Consider the following 16954-nt stretch of genomic DNA (forward strand, 5'->3'; position numbering starts at 1 on the left):
GTTAATTTATTAAGAAGTTGATTTAGAAAGTTATAGCAAAAATCACCATCTTTCTCAACTCATTTTCTCCGAGATATTACAAGTATTTCTCATCATTTCACTATTCTTCAAGATGTAATCAAAATTTATAAATAATTTAAGGTATCAGGCAAGCTTATTTAGATAAAAAATAATAATAACAACAGCATTTAGTATAGCAAATTAAACCACACAAAGTCACGGAATCACTTTTCATACTCCTGCTCGCACATTTTTTTACCATATCAACCCTTATAGTTTTGGTTTTTTTTTTTTTTATTACATTGGATCTTTATAATTTTTATTTTTGGTCATATTTGTTCTTATGATTTTGCTTAAATTTTATGTATGTGAATAAAAATCATAAATATAAGAAAAATAGTAACGAAATCATAAGGGTAAATATAACAAAAAAAAAAAAAAAACACTGACCATGTATTTCATTTGCTCTATGAACTGCAATCAAATCCAAATTGAATAAAGTAAAGTTTTCAATAAAAAAAGATTTGGGATGGAAAATTAATTTGCTAGCTTAGGCATTGAACACTTTCATGGATTATATACAGAACTTGAGTTAAATGATTTTGAATCCACAAGGAATAAGTGATATTACTTTGAGATCCAGCTGAGGCAGCTCAAGTACAAAGGGAAAGTAGCCAAAAAAAGGTCTTTTGATTGTGATAGATACCTTGGATTTTTATTTATTTATTATTATTAATGTGTGTATCTGAGCTAATTTATGTGTATCTTAATTAATCTTATAGATCCTAAAATTAACAATCATGTAAGTTTTTAGTGGCCATATGACTTAAACTTGAAACCATAAAAAAAATAAATCTTTTAATTTCAGGTTTTTATCATTAAATCACCTACTAGATATTATGTTTTCAAGTCAACAAAAAGAAAAAAAGAGTAATGGGTTATTCCAATTTCCATGCTCTTATATTAGTAAATTAGGACAAATTCATAGGCTCCTCGAAAGATAGAATTTCTCCTCTTGACACTTGGCAAGGCAAATGAATTCCATGTCATTGATTATGTAAGGTGAGAAGTGAAAACAACTTTATTTATTTTGCTATCAAATTTAAGAGGTTAGATTATATTTTCTTTGCCTTTTATGGGCAATTGATTAATTCTCTCGATCTACTTCTCTTTAAAGTAGGAGTGACGTATACTTCTCCTATAAAACCACCAAAGTATACTTATAGTAAATTATACTTTATAGATTTTTTTATAATTGATAGAATTCAAGGGATTGATCTAAAAAAAAACTCGAGTTAAATGTTCAGATCAATTTTAATTAATTATTTTTATTAAAATAATATTGTATTTTTTTTCTTTATTTTCTGAATTGGTGCTAATCTAGTCATGACTGGTTAAGTTAACTATATCATAAATTAACCAATTATTGTTAAAATTATGAGTTGACTCGTAAACTCATATGATTTTACGAGTCAATTACATCTAACATGTAAAATAGAATAAAAAACTTGAAAACCAGTAAAATTAGACTTGATTCGTGCAAAATCAATAAAATTAGTAAAATTGAACCGAATTTACAAGATTATAGTAAGTATAAGATAATTGATTTTCTTGATTTTATATGAATAATCGATCGATAGATTATGGGTTTCCCTGTTATTTTTAACTTTTTATGTATTTTAAAATGTTTGAACTTTTTTAATTTTTATTCTACTTTTATTTTAATTATGTTATACTAATATTTACTATTTTGATGGAATTGTTAGTATATAATAAGCTGAAAAAACTTATGATTTTATAATCTAAGTTTACATTGTGTTTTTTTATCTTGTTGAAAAGGTTTTTTTTTTCAACTTTAGATCAACTTATTAGATTTACAAGATTTGATTAAAGTAACATCTTTTTAATTCAAATTAAAACTCGGTTAAAATTAGATTTTAATTACAATTTTTCCGGAACAATCCATTGGCCGGTCAAGTTTAATAAATATTCAATCTTTTGACACACAAGCTGTCTCAAGATTCTCAACTAATAAATTGTCTAAATATGTAATAATGAGTGACCGTCGCTCGTTATTACACATACTACAGTATGTGCTAAACTATTAATCAATCTTATTAGTTAATTTGTGTGAGTCATATATAATCCATATGGAATGATTATTATGCATGCAGACGTTTATACTAATTCAAAATTATATGAAAAATTTCAACCAATTGTAAGTTAAAAAAATAATTTTTTTACTTATAAAATTTATAAAAAAAATAAATTTTAATTAAATAAAAAAGAAATGTTGTGTGAATGATAAGTTAATTTGTTCCTTACATTATTATATCATTTTAAATTTAATAAAATCAAGATCATGAAAAAAAATGCTCTTAAATGCACAAATCTCAATGAAAATAAATTATTATATATATATGTATATATTTTTAAAAAACTAAGATTTTAATAGACATAAAATATAAAAATAAATAACTATCAATGATTTTGAAGAAAACATTCTCTTAAATACACCAATATAAATGAAAATAACTTGTTATATATATAAAATTCGATTAAAAAACTTGAAAAAAATACTATTATATTTTAAATATTCCCATTTTAAAAAATAAAAAGTGAATAATGATAGTATTTTGAAAATAACATAAAGGTAAAAATTAGCCCTTTACTTTCTCTACCCTACAAAAAATATAAACCAATAGGATAACCCAAACCGGGAGGCTCGGAACCAGGTTTGGCTAGCCTTTTGCTCTTCAATATTAGACACAGCAACAGCACTGAGACACATATAGACAGAGAAAGAGAAAAGAAACCAAAACCACAGAGAAAGTTAAGAGAGAAGATTTTCCCACGAAAATTCTCTCTCTTCCCTCTCCCTCTCTCTCTCTATCCCTCTTTATAATTCAAGAGAATATGTCTCTGTAGATCTCTCTCTAAAGAAGCATCACATTTCCTGTTTTTATCTCTCCTAAAAAATACAACAAGAACAACAACTATAGATATATATATGTATGCATACATGCACATTGCATTGTATACGTAGAAAGATATATTTTTTTCTTTTTTTCGAGGTTAAATGGGAAATATTTGAATTGGGTTTTCTGAGATAGGATCTCTAGAGGTGGAAAGATTGGATTTTGTTGTTGTGGGGTGATGATATTTTTGAAGGAAAGAAAAAAATGGAAACAGAGCAGCAGCAACAAATTTGGCCTTTCTCTGCTGCTTCTGTTGTAGAGGATATGATTCAAGAAAATATTGGAGCTCGACCAAGAGATGTTGATTTGGTGGCTTCAAGAAAAGCTGAAGAAGCTTGTATGATATCAATCTTCTCCTTCATTTATTTCTTTGTGATTCTTTGTTGCACATTTTTGATTGAATTTGATCATGCCTTTTAGTTTTTAGATCTTTGATTATTGGAGGATGCTTGAGAAGCTTCTGGTCTGTGTTTTGATAACATTTTTGTGGAATCTTGAATGATCTATAAGGAGTTTGTAGGCTGTTGAATTTTATGGATTAGGTGGCTGGCTCACAGAAGTTGGATTAATGCACATCATGGAAATGGAATTTGTAGTATTTTAGGGTCATGTTTCATGAATTGTGTGATCCTATATTGATATCGACACAGTTTTTTCCTAACATTCTTGGATTTTTATTGTAATTTGTGAAAGTTCTTTCCCTAGGCATGAAAAATTGAGCTCTTGTTATTCATTTTTTTCTTAGTGATGATCATTGAATCAGTATGTAGATGAAACTTTTTCCAAGTTAGAGAGTTCTCATATTTACTTCTTTCATGGTGCTTATTCTTTGTATTTTTATTTTTTGAGGAATTCCCGTCATGTAGTAAAATTGGAATTGGAATAGGGGGGCTCCAACTTGAAAAAGTTACTTCTTTGTACGCCTTATATTTTCCTGTAAAATAAGAAAAAGAAAAAAAAGAGGGGTATGGTGATTTTACATCTCTGTGTTGGTTTACAGCCTTGAGAAGGTACGAAGCAGCTGGGTGGCTTCGAAAAACAGCAGGAGTTGTTGGGGGTAGAGATTTGCCAGCTGAGCCCTCTGAAGAAGAATTCAGGCTTGGATTGCGAAGTGGGATAATTTTGTGTACTGTCCTTAACAAGGTTCAACCTGGAGCAGTTCCAAAGGTATCATTCAACCTGGTGTTTATTTTATTATGTTTTGGAGGATAGTTATACTTACTAGTTGGTATTGGTGATGTTTATTGTTTATAGGTAGTGGAAGGTCCTGGTGATTCTGTTGAAGTTCCTGATGGGGCTGCTTTATCAGCATTTCAGTACTTCGAAAACGTGAGAAACTTCCTGGTAGCTGTTGAGGAAATGGGGATTCCAAACTTTGAAGCTTCTGATTTGGAACAGGTGAGAGATTAACTTTAGGTTGAAACAGAAAGGAAAATCTGGAAAATGCCATGCTAATCTTCTATTGCTTTGTGAGAGTTGTCTTCCTGCTGTGATATTCTTTTGTATCATGAACTTCCAGGGAGGAAAATCTGCTAGGGTTGTGAACTGTATTTTAGCTCTTAAGTCATATAGTGAATGGAAACAAAGTGGTGGAATTGGGACATGGAAATATGGAGGAAACTTGAAACCCTCATCTTGTGGGGGTGGGAAACTCTTCATGCGAAAAAATGCCGAGCCTTTCATGAGTTCCTTTTCTCGGACGAGCAGTGGTGATCCATCTTCATTTGATGAACAATTCCGTGACCTAAGCGAAGCTGTTAGTGAACTTTTCTGTTTTTAAGTTTTACGATTTTAGAGAGGTGACTAGCAATCATAAGCTCATTTGCATGTGCAGGGCGCCTCTCGTTCTTTGAAGATGCTTGTCCGTACAGTTCTTTCAAGCAGGAAGCAAGAAGAAATACCAAATGTAGGTGTTCTGATGCTTGTTACCTTAAATTTTTAGATGAATTTCCTCATCAGAATGAGAATTTTGAAGGAGATCCCATCAAGTATATGCACAAGAAATTGACAGAAATTCTTCCTCATAACACTCTGATTGGTAACAGATTGTAGAGTCTATGCTAAATAAAGTCATGGAGGAGTTCGAGCGTCGGTTGGTGAGCCAGAATGAGCAGGTGAGCTGTCATGTTTACTAAAATGATATCATCCTCCTTTGTCTCCCTCCATTTTCTCGTGTGGTTTGTGTACTGAAGAAGTTACCTCTTCATATTATTGCTAATAAATCAAATGGGAAATCATGCATACGAAACTGACAGATGAAAACAACAGCAAAAGATATGGAAGAATCTAGCCCTGACATGCCTCTTTCAAGCTCTAGCGACACAAGGGTATGCACTTGGCTTGCACTATGAATATTTCGCTCATGCAATGCAGTTGCATAACCTGAAATGTAATTTTGAAAGCATGTTTTTATATTTACAAATGCTTAGAATTATTGAAACCAATTGGGTGACATTTTCTTATACTAATGCTGTGGTTAAGATGGAAGAAGACTCTTCCACACAAATCAATACAGAGGAATGCTGCACTTATAAGGGCAATCCTCATGAGGAATCAAATGACCAGCTTTTGAAACAGCAAGTGTTGGTTGAACGACAACAACAAGACATTAAGGTAATGTCTCTGTATTATACTAGGGTGAGGTCTTTAAGCCTTTCCACAAGGCTTTAATCATTGATAAATGATGGTACCTGCAGGAATTGAAACTTACTCTTCATGCTACGAAAGAAGGAATGCATTTTTTGCAGATGAAATATCTGGAGGAGTTCAACAATTTAGGTACAATTAAGATTCTATGCACTTCTTCCAGATTATTAGAAGAGGAGTAATATTTATCATTACTACTTTCTTGTAACAGGTAAGCACTTGTATGGTCTAGCTCATGTTGCTTCAGGCTACCAGAGAGTCCTAGAGGAGAACCGCAAGTTATACAATCAAGTGCAGGACCTGAAAGGTATTATCCTTTTATTTTGAATTTTGATTCCATGGATTTACTGCACTCATACACTAAGTTTCTCTACTAAATTTAATGATAATGAATATGATTTATTAGGAAATATTAGAGTATATTGTCGAGTAAGACCCTTCTTGACTGGGCAACCAAATCGTTTTGGTACGGTGGATCGCATAGATGAAGGGAGCATTTCAATTATCACCCCTTCGAAATATGGCAAAGAGGGACGCAAATCATTTAGCTTCAACAAGGTTTTTGGTCCTTTGGCAACTCAAGGTGAGTATGGCTCCATTCAGGTTCTTTTTCGTTCTTATCAGCATTCCTTAACTTTTTTGTACTTTTTCCTTCAGGGGAGGTTTTTGCAGACACCCAGCCTTTGATCCGGTCTGTTCTTGATGGGTACAATGTATGTATATTTGCATATGGCCAAACAGGATCCGGGAAGACCTATACTATGGTGAGATGATTCATGTACCATATTAAAACATAAATCTTGGTCAACAGCCTTCGGTTACTCATTTAACTTTATTCATTTCCTTCATTTTTCAGACTGGTCCCAAGGATCTTACAGAGGAAAGCCTAGGTGTAAACTACAGGGCATTGAGTGATCTATTTCTCCTCTCAGATCAAAGAAAGGAAGTTATTTGCTACGATATCTCTGTCCAAATGCTTGAAATTTACAACGAGCAAGTGAGGGATCTCCTTGCAACTGATGGTCTCAACAGAAGATATCCTTCGTGACACTATTTTCTTTCAGTTTGACAATGTCTTTCCTTCAACTCAGCTTACTTTTCTACTTGGATTCTTAACTCCTGTATACATTAGATATTCGAAACAGTTCTCAGAATGGAATAAACGTACCAGATGCAAGTCTTGTGTCTGTATCATCACCATCTGATGTCTTAAATTTGATGAACATCGGGCAAAGGAATCGTGCAGTTAGCGCTACAGCAATGAATGACCGGAGCAGTCGATCCCACAGGTGTACCTAATGCTGCAGAAAATGTCTCATGTCGCAGTTGTGATTTTCAGGGTACAAATAAAATAATAGTGCTTAATTAAATGATACTTATATATTGGCCCATATTTGCAGCTGCCTGACAGTTCATGTTCAAGGGAGAGACCTGACATCTGGAGCAGTACTCCGTGGTTCGATGCATCTAGTTGACCTGGCAGGAAGTGAACGGGTTGAAAAATCTGAGGTGACAGGAGATAGATTAAAGGAAGCACAGCATATCAATAAATCTCTTTCTGCTTTGGGAGATGTGATTGCCTCTCTTGCTCAAAAAAACTCACATGTTCCCTACAGGAACAGCAAACTCACTCAACTACTCCAGGATTCACTTGGTAAGATTAACCAAAGGCATTCTGTTTCCCTTCTTTCTCTAATATAATCTCATTCTGCTTATTTTTCTGGTCCAAATAATCACCAGGAGGGCAGGCTAAGACACTCATGTTTGTCCACATAAGTCCTGAGGCTGATGCTCTTGGAGAAACAATTAGCACACTTAAATTCGCTGAACGGGTTGCCACTGTTGAGCTTGGCGCTGCTCGAGTTAATAAAGATAGTTCAGAGGTGAAGGAGCTGAAAGAGCAGGTTCTTACTTTATGCTCTTCATCTTTTTTTCTTCTTTGGGATCAGGTTAAGAATTGGCCTCATTTTATATATGTCCTTGTACATGATACAAGAAAATGATGGGCTTGCCTGTTATCAGATATTTTTTCCCGTAAGGCACGTCTTAGAGCTGCTATTTTTGTTATTATTGATTTTGTTATGATCTCTTACGTACCTTTTCATCTAGAAGTGCAGTGACTTATTTTTATTATGTCTGGTTTCAGATTGCTAATCTCAAATCAGCCTTAGCAATGAAGGAAGGAGAGTCAGAAAATTCACAGCATTCTCGATCCAGCACCCCAGAAAGACTTAAAAGGAAGCCTGGTTTGCCCCTTTCTTATAGTTGGCATAGTGCAAGTAGCATCACCAATGGTCATAGGCAGATGGAGGATGGTAATGCAGAGGTAAAAAAGTCAACATGACCAATGACTGAAATTGATTCTTTGCACGCTGCTTTCAGCTGTAGATATATTTGTTTAATGATTAACGTTGCCTGAGCATGGAGGTTGTACTCCTGGTTTACATTTAATGCCCAAGGGCACACATCTTTTAATGTTTGGATTTCCCATTTAATAATCTGGATAATGCTTATTTTACTACTTATACTAAGACATGCCATTTTACCATTAGAAAATCATCTCAACATCATGTGAAAATGATTTACTTCATGTTTGTAATATGTATATATTTGCCCACTTTAGCCTCTATCAAAGAATAAAGTTACTATTCATAACCATAATTTACATACTGATTAATGATCTGCAGGTTAGGAACCACTATTCGTCTATTCCAAGAAGGCGAAGCTTTGATCCCCAGGACTTGATCATGTATTCATCTCCTTGGTCATCTGCTGGCAGTCCTGCATTGAGTGGAAAGGAGGATGATAAAGAATCGGTCTCTGGTGACTGGGTTGACAAGGTCATGGTGAATAGGCTTGACGCTGCAAGAAGAGATGAAAATCCTGCAGGGCAATGGGAAGTAGACAGCAGACAATTGCCTGGGATGTTTTATCAGGTTTATGCTCGAGACCCTTCAAAGATTTATCCAGAACAACCCTACAAATCTCCACAAAACACAAAGGACAACCAAGAGTATGATGCTCAGAGGAGTAGGTTTGAAATGGCATCCACTGATGACTCTGATGAACTTGAGGCTGCAACAAGTGATTCTTCTGAGCCAGATTTGCTATGGCAATCTAACATTCCTAGAATGACCAGCCTTCCCAATCCCAATGTGTTGGGATCTAAAACAAAGAAGACTACTAATCCAAGGGGATTCAAGAGCACAGAAACAAGGTAAGCTATCTGATTACTGATCTCTTTTCTTTGAGTCACATTTCTGGTTATGTAAACTTATAGATGCATGCATTACTTATCTAACATGTAAGCTTTCTTTGCTGTTGATACAACTGCTATTTTATCTTGTTACCAGACTAGCATTTTCTTATAAGGTTGCCACTTCGATTTTTGTCAACAGGAAGTTTAATACTTTAATTCTTCTGGTTTTGTTAACAGGAGTTTAATTCCATCGCTAATTCCTTCACCATCAAGGAAACTACCAAATGGGGTGAGTCCAGGCCACAACAAACCTGGGAGGCAGCTAGTTTCTGTTGATGGAAAGAGGAAAACTGGGCATGCAAAGTGACATAAAAGGAAGTGGCTTGGTGATTTTTCTTTTCTTTTCCTTTTTTCCATTTTTTGTGTATCTATTGTATAGTTGTAGAGAAAGGGATATAGAGAGGAGAAAGAGTTGAATGGTGATGGATTCGAGTTGCCTGTGTTTCTGTGGTGGTGATCACGAGATTTATGCTGTCCCACCATGCCGATTTCGATTTATTTATACGAGTGTTCTTCATCTGGTGAATTCTTTTGACATCTTCTTCTTTTCCTTTTGTATTGATCAGTTGTTTAAAGAGAAGTGCAATATATAGAAAAGATCAAGAAATTACATCATCCCGTCTTCGTTTTGTGTTTCTGCACCTGTACTTTTCTCAGCCTTTTGGATAACATTAAGCGATTATGTTTCTGTATGGCATCCTTTCTGGATCATAAACTCAGAAGAGGAGAGAAAACAAAGCAAGGAAAGCAAATGAACATAAACTCATAAATTTGACACAAGTTTCTGCTTCTCTAAGTTAGTCTGAAAATGCACGAGCAATTAACAGTTTCATGCTTGTCTTCATTAATGTATCCAATGCAGCTGACCTGCAGCTAGCTAGACTCCCTCCTCTTTCGCTAATCTTCCCCAGTTTTACTGATACAAGCATCTTTAGTTCCTCAATTGGATAGCTGGTATAAGATTTTGAAATACAAATATTGCTATCATAGCCTACACATACGATTTCATTCTACAAACGCTAGCAATCTTATGATCCCTAGCTAGAGACAGAAAATTATCCCTGGAATGATATCTTAATATATTTTCCAGTCTTATTACTTGGACTCCGGATCTGGATCCGTAACTGATATGGTAGTTTGTCTGGCTACTTGGCTATTGGTAAGCAGCAGGTGCAACTCATCGTAATGTGTAGTGAGAAACTCAGCAACCACAGTGCCATAAGCATATGATGTTAGTCTTGAATAGGTAGGATCCTGCTGGTCTGGTTAATAAACGGAGACATATTTACGAAAGGCAAAGGGATGCATGATGCTGATAATTAACCAGTCTTCTTTAAAAAAGAAAACCCTAGTTCAATTACAAAGGTAGGAGGATTCGTCAACATGTGGCTCCTCAACCAGTATTCACTGTGCCAGCAAGAATTTCAATGGAGAACTTGCATCAATGTGAGCTCATGACATCTTTTGACATACAAAGATGTTCACCTAGCTAGTTAACATTTTTTTTTTCTTTTTTTTTTAATGTTATATAGCTGAATTGAGCCGAATCAACTGGTTATTGAAAAATTTTGGAGTTGATGGGATTTTACAGATCAATATTTAATCCATTAATTTAATTACAACTTCGATTGCAATCAAATTTCAAATCTCAATTTCCCCGAATCAATTTATGAAGCTATAAGTTTAGCAAGCATGGCCATGATTGTCACTTTCCTCTCAGGCCACCAAACGTCCACTGGCTTTGCTTGTGGATGCAAGTCAACCTTTCCAGCTAGGGATCGGGACCCCATTGGAATGAGTGGGAAAACCCTAAGTGGGGCCCAATCACACATGGCCACGTCAGGAGGTGCCATTGATGCTCTTTTCTTATGAGTGAGAAAAATATATTTATATCCACAAAAATCCCATCAAGACAACACCACCGCCATCGCTTGCCCCCGGTGAAAGAATTTAGGGTTCTGCCACCCCATTGTGATTTTTTTTTGCTTGAAGATTCAGTCCCGCCGCCTTCATCGTATGTATATTCAAGCCCTGGAACGGATTGAGATAGGTAATTTTTTTTTTAAAATTTCTTATTTTGGCATGGATGATTCTTCACACAAGAAATCATTTTAAACCCAATCTGCTGATCCTTTTTTGAAGGTTTGGACGTTAAGATCAAGGCACATGGTTTTCTAGAGATCATTTTCAATGAATTGGATTGACACTGAATGTGAAAGGAAAGATGAAACGTCATTCCAGCAATGGAGTCCAGCTATAAGGAAAATGACAGTCCCAAAAAAGAAAGGGCAAAGCACTTGAATTATACTGAAATATTTCCAGATGTAATCTACTCAAACTAAAATAAACAGAAATTCTAATATTACATGCTTGTTTATTCTCTCTATTTTTAAAAATATAAAATAATTATAAAAATTAATTTAAGAATTGACCCGACAGGGACCCAAAATCTAATTGACAAATACGTGTAATTTTATATAATTTATTAGCTTTATATATCGCCACATGATTATTTTTATTAGTCAAAATACAATGATTATAAAGGCGAATAATAGAGTTGACCTCACCTAAAGTTCAGATTGTGAATTAAATAGGCTAACCCATGAATTGATATAATTTAATGTGGCTTTATACGTCATTTTTGTGACATTTTCTATCTCTATAAATAATATAGTTATAAAACCTGATTTAGAAATTAACCTGTAATAATATAGTTATAATACCGATTCAAGAGTTAATATGTTGATGCATGTGATAGTTAATCAATGCAAGCTTTGATTTTTTCTTAAATCCTTGAGAACATCATGGTTTTGATAAAAATAAAAATAAAAACAAGTTTTTCCAATGACCTCTCCAAGCCTACCCTAAAATCAGGAAATCACCAATTTAAGCCGGCTAGTCTTGCAAGTAGTTGGCTGGTCTATTTTGATTATGAAATTGCTTATCATGATTAGATCAATTAATCAGCTTGTTTTCCTCTTATCCCACATAATTATTGCCAGCCAACATACAGCACCTTTTCTCAATATATCTCAAGCATGTTCATCAAAGTCAAAACCCTAACAATATGACATTTGCTGATGGAGCAAAAGAAATTCCCAATAAGTAAATTAACAACAAAAGTCAAAACCCACTAAATAAAAAATAATAATCATCTTAGTCCCTCGTCATCTGCTAATTCAGTTGGGTTGCATCTCTTATGATGTTCCAAATTTATTTTTTAAGACATGACATCCTTTCCACTACTGTAATATGAGACAAATCTTTCTGCCTCCCTACATATATATTTTGCTTGACAGATACTTCAAATAATGATGTGAGATGGTATACTTTCGTTCACATTTATTAAATTCGACTAGACTTGGATTGTAAGAACCGATCTTTAAGTTCTCTAACCTGGATCAAGGGTTTATTTTTATTAAAAAAAAATTAACTTGACGAGTGTTTCACCCAGCCAGAGCAATTATCTAATTTTTTTACTATTTTTTCTAATATATATATATATATATATATATATATATATATATATATATATATATATATAGAAGTTAAATGATGAATGCAAATATTTCAAGTTGAAGTAGGATAAAGCAACTTCGACCTAATTTATTATTATCCTTAATCAATTATTTATATTTTTTAAAAGTAATATTATTTTATTTAAAAAAAAAAAAGTTTTTAGTAAACTTAATTCTTGTTTTGGGTTGATTTAGATTGGATTTTCTAGAAATAATAACAAGATAGAAAAATAATTTGATGAAAAACCTAATTGGAAAGGTTTTTTTTTTTTTTTCTATGTTACATGGAATGATTAAAACATCAAAATTGTTGTCAATATTAAAAATATTAAAAAAAAAGATATTTTTCAATTATTTAAAGTGCAGTAAAGATTGTTTTTATTTAAAAATATATTAAAATAATATTTTATTTTATTTTATTTTTAATACTAATATATAACAAAACAATACAGCAACATAAAAATAAAGAAGAAATTTTAAAACACGTTACAACCGCAATCTCAGGTACCATCTTTGCCCGAAAAAAATCACCTCTTGAACACTCATCAGCGCACACAGAAAAACCCCGCGTCTCTCTCTCTATCTATATTTTATGTCTCTCAAGATTTCTCTTCCAATCAGATCCCTCAAACTTGTAAGCTTTTTTTCTTTCTCATTCTAAAAAAACCTGTCCATTTCTCGGTTCGTTCAAGAATAAAAACTGAAACTCTGTCCTAGTTTTTAACGAAAACATCTTGGGTTTTTGTTGCAGAAATGAAAAGTAATTAATAGATCAAATCTTGCCAATGCTGGATCTGTTTACACCTCTTCATGTTTCAACCGTGAGTGCCTTTTCTTTTCTGGGTTTGTTTTTTAATGCTCTTGGCTTTTATTTTTTAATATACATTTTGTGTTTAAGTGCTTAAAGTAGTGTTTTTTGGCTTAACTCAGTGACCCTTTGTGGTTCTTTTTGTTTTTGGGTACTCAAGTTTGGTTCTTGATGGAAAATAAGGAAGACCCATTTCTTGAGATTTGAGTAATTTTGGTGGGTGATGAATAATTTGGCAAAGTTTTGTTGAAGAAGTGTAATGGGTTTGTTTTGATGGAAAATAATGAAGACCCATTTGTTGGGATTTGCACTTTTTGGGTTTAGTCATTTGATTTGTTCTTTTTTGAGTGAAAATTAGATAAAATAGTGGAGAATTGGGGTGGTTGATGAATTATGTACTAAAGTCTTGTTTGAGTGGGGTTGAAGAAATAAGGTTTGAGCATTAATTTATTTTTACATAGTTGTGTTAACTATTTCTAGCTTTAGTTTACTTGCAGATGCATTGTTTTGGACTGAATTGATTTATAGAATTTTAAATTTAGTTCAGATACTCGTGTGAAATTATATGAAATAGATGGCATTTTACTCAAAAAGTTTTCTTTTTCGTTTTCATAGTGAAGATATTCCTGGAAAAAAAGAGATTCTTTTAGTGATTTTAGTGTTTGTTGAACTACATTGTCATGTAAAGGTTTTATGATTCAGTCAGATACGCATCTTTAATTTGCTTCATGAAAGATTGAATAGGGTTTTGGCACTGGGGTTATGGAAATGTTGACACGTAAACTGCCATGAGCCAGGACGAAGTATCAAGGATGAGACCTCCTCTCGTTCCACTTGCGACATTGATTGGACGTGAGCTTAGGAACGAGAAGATTGAGAAACCTTACGTGAAGTACGGACAAGCTGCTTTAGCAAAGAAAGGAGAGGATTACTTTCTCATAAAACTCGACTGCCAGAGGGTTCCTGGGGATCTGTCGACATCATTTTCTGTGTTTGCGGTACTCCCTTTTCTTTTATACACGTTATTTACTTCCTCATTCAAGAGATGGTTCTGCATGGTTGCTGAGATAGTCAAGCAGAAGAAAAGGAAAGGATCAAATAATTTGTGGTTTTAACATGAAAAAAATAATCACCCTCCTTTTCTCCTTCAATCCCAAATATTTGGAGACTTGATTTGAATCTTTAATTTATTTCCTTTTATTTTACTAGCCTTTATCCATGATAAAGTGGACCTTATGTGAATTAGGAGTAACTTTAGAACCCACCAAAATTCATAATTTTTTTTTATTATTATTTCCTCAAAAATACTCAGTATTCGTTTTGTTGGCAGATCTTTGATGGACATAATGGGATATCAGCTGCTATCTTTGCAAAGGAGCAGTTATTGGATAATGTCTTGAGTGCAATTCCTCAAGACATCAGTAGGGAAGAGTGGCTTCAAGCGCTTCCTCGAGCACTTGTTGCTGGTTTTGTGAAAACTGACATACAATTCCAGCAGGGAGGTATGTCTATGTACCCCTTGTATTGTAGTTTTATTCTTTTTGTTGCATCCTACGCTTCTTTTCTCTGTGTGTGTGTGTCTGTGTACAGGTTCTAATCTTTCAGTTTAATGTAAATTGCAGGGGAGACTTCCGGGACAACTGTGACATTTGTCATAATTGATGGGTGGACTGTGACTGTTGCTTCTGTGGGGGATTCACGATGCATATTGGACAGCCAGGGGGGTGTGGTTTCTCTCTTGACAGTTGATCACAGGCTAGAAGAAAATGTAGAAGAGAGGGAGCGTGTAACTGCAAGTGGGGGTGAAGTAGGAAGGCTAAATGTTTTTGGGGGCAACGAGGTATGGTGCACTTTTTACTTGTCACTTATGACATTTTCAGATATGTATTTTATTCTCCCCCCCTCTTGTTTTTATCTTACATGTACAATCTCCCTATGGTTTGTAGGTTGGTCCTCTGCGTTGTTGGCCAGGTGGATTATGTCTTTCTAGGTCAATTGGCGACACGGATGTTGGAGAGTTCATTGTTCCAATACCCCATGTCAAACAAGTGAAAGTGAGCTCATTTTTTAATGTCATTGATGGGTTTTCAACTGTTCTTTTTTTAAAAAATTAATTTTGAAGCTTAGAAAATTCCTTTTCTGGTTATTTAGCTTTCAAATTTTGGTGGAAGACTCATCATCGCTTCTGATGGTATCTGGGATACTTTATCTTCTGATATGGCTGCCAAGTCTTGTAGGGGTTTACCTGCAGAGCTTGCTGCAAAGTTGGTTGTTAAGGTGACATCTAGCATACTCTAGCTTCTTGTGTGTTTTCCATGATGCTTATGTTGCTTTATTGCTAATACTTGTTTGTTTTTTCTCTTTAGGAGGCATTGAGATCAAGGGGCCTGAAGGATGATACGACATGCCTTGTTGTTGATATCATACCATCTGACATTCTTTTCTTACCGCCAATACCCAGGAAGAAGCACAATATGTTCAGTTCACTTCTTTTTGGAAAGAAAGCTCTGAACTCTGTGAGCAAATCAACAAATAAGCTTTCTGCTGTTGGTGTGGTGGAGGAACTGTTTGAAGAGGGTTCAGCTGTTCTTGCAGAAAGGTATGTTGATTGCAAGATTAATTCGTTTTTATTATTTTTCACAGATAGTTTATGTAAAACCATAGAGTATAAGACCAGAGGAGAACTCACCTCCCTATGGTCTTTGATTACCTATCCCATTATTCAGCGGATGATGACAATTGATCTGTTTATTCCTTCACTTATATAATGCAACTATTAAGTGAAAAAGGGAATAGGTAGTTTTGAAGTTCTGTCCTCTTGGAATGTAGTTTTTAATTTGTGGTTTCTTCATTTTTTTCAATGAAAATGCAGATTAGGTAAGGATTTCCCCGTGAACACCAACTCTGGGATACACAGATGTGCTGTCTGCCAAGTGGATCAAACCTCAGCTGACGGTTTATCAGTCAACTCGGGCTCTTTCTTCTCACCTGGGTCAAAGCCATGTGAAGGCCCCTTCCTCTGCAGTAACTGTCGGAAAAAGAAAGATGCTATGGAAGGCAAAAGGCCAAGTAGACCCACAGTGACTGCATAACAACCTACCTATCTGGTAACAGAGTAAATAATTGACATATTTTTGCTGGCGGTGTGAGCATGCTTGGCTTTATTTTCCGTTACTGATTGTAATAGATTTGTAAGAAATGAGGTAGAAATACAGGGAGTAGGTGTTTTTGTCTTTCAATTGTTTGTATTGATTGTGGTTTGTGCCCGGCTTCTGTACTGACTGACAGAAGACAGAAATGCTGTCTGATAGATATGTTTGTGATAGTTTGATTGCTAACAGTTTGAATTTGTAAGTAAAAATGAAGGCTGCATAGTTAAATGTTCTATTGTGTTTACTTCGGATACAATGTAATAGAATAGCAAACTACATACAAGAATGGCTTCATGTGATGTTTACAATTAAGAGTTTCTATGTTTTTGTCATGCTGTTTGGTTTCTAGGGATGTTAACCATTCTTTGCTAGTTTATTCTGGTTGACCCTTCAAGTTAACCAGGTCGAACCGGATAAACTCCAAGCTAAGGGGGGGTGAGAAATAGAAGAGATATACTCGCAAGTTTTTTTAACCTTTTATTGCATGCCACTTGATGCTTCATCTAATACCCAAAAACTAAAGCCACATGCCAAATATATTCATACGTGGTATAAATATATTTAAAGCTTTTCCACCATCTTCCCTCCTTTCT

The 16954-nt window shown here is 34.4% G+C and overlaps 2 protein-coding genes across 3 annotated transcripts; both read left to right on the plus strand.

Annotated features, from left to right (window-relative positions):
- The first annotated feature begins 2804 nt into the window (after positions 1-2804).
- On the plus strand, positions 2805-9418 carry LOC118047693 (kinesin-like protein KIN-14G). Its single transcript, XM_035057048.2, has 19 exons — positions 2805-3315; positions 3979-4145; positions 4233-4376; positions 4498-4734; positions 4813-4884; positions 5024-5092; positions 5234-5305; positions 5460-5591; positions 5675-5756; positions 5836-5931; positions 6031-6207; positions 6282-6388; positions 6481-6659; positions 6752-6913; positions 7025-7278; positions 7365-7528; positions 7771-7950; positions 8312-8841; positions 9061-9418. Exons 1-19 carry the CDS (start codon positions 3183-3185, stop codon positions 9188-9190), a joined length of 3087 nt encoding a protein of 1028 aa, XP_034912939.1. The 5' UTR covers positions 2805-3182; the 3' UTR covers positions 9191-9418.
- A 3462-nt stretch (positions 9419-12880) lies between these two features.
- LOC118047694 (probable protein phosphatase 2C 5) lies at positions 12881-16594 on the plus strand. Of its 2 annotated transcripts, none has more exons than XM_035057049.2 (9): positions 12881-13035; positions 13153-13222; positions 14007-14207; positions 14540-14711; positions 14832-15049; positions 15156-15263; positions 15361-15486; positions 15576-15808; positions 16082-16594. In XM_035057049.2, the coding sequence occupies exons 2-9, from the start codon at positions 13187-13189 to the stop codon at positions 16299-16301; spliced, it is 1314 nt and encodes a 437-aa protein (XP_034912940.1). In that variant the 5' UTR covers positions 12881-13035; positions 13153-13186; the 3' UTR covers positions 16302-16594. The 2 variants fall into 2 exon arrangements, with proteins under 2 accessions (XP_034912940.1, XP_034912941.1); XM_035057050.2 differs by having other exon boundaries at positions 12890-13035; positions 13954-14207.
- The last annotated feature ends 360 nt before the right edge of the window (positions 16595-16954 follow it).

The sequence above is a fragment of the Populus alba genome, chromosome 5 (assembly GCF_005239225.2).
Source record: "Populus alba chromosome 5, ASM523922v2, whole genome shotgun sequence".
In the NCBI taxonomy this organism is placed as follows: Eukaryota; Viridiplantae; Streptophyta; class Magnoliopsida; order Malpighiales; family Salicaceae; genus Populus; species Populus alba.

Bases quoted from the DNA above. Each gene is read 5' to 3' on its own strand.
- LOC118047694 (XM_035057049.2), top strand. From the start codon at position 13,187: ATGCTGGATCTGTTTACACCTCTTCATGTTTCAACC. The intron at 13,223-14,006 runs GTGAGTGCCTTT...GCCATGAGCCAG, and splicing joins CACCTCTTCATGTTTCAACC to GACGAAGTATCAAGGATGAG. The intron at 15,487-15,575 runs GTGACATCTAGC...TTTTCTCTTTAG, and splicing joins CTGCAAAGTTGGTTGTTAAG to GAGGCATTGAGATCAAGGGG.
- LOC118047693 (XM_035057048.2), top strand. From the start codon at position 3,183: ATGGAAACAGAGCAGCAGCAACAAATTTGGCCTTTCTCTGCTGCTTCT. The intron at 4,885-5,023 runs GTAGGTGTTCTG...GATTGGTAACAG, and splicing joins AGCAAGAAGAAATACCAAAT to ATTGTAGAGTCTATGCTAAA. The intron at 5,932-6,030 runs GTATTATCCTTT...ATGATTTATTAG, and splicing joins TCAAGTGCAGGACCTGAAAG to GAAATATTAGAGTATATTGT.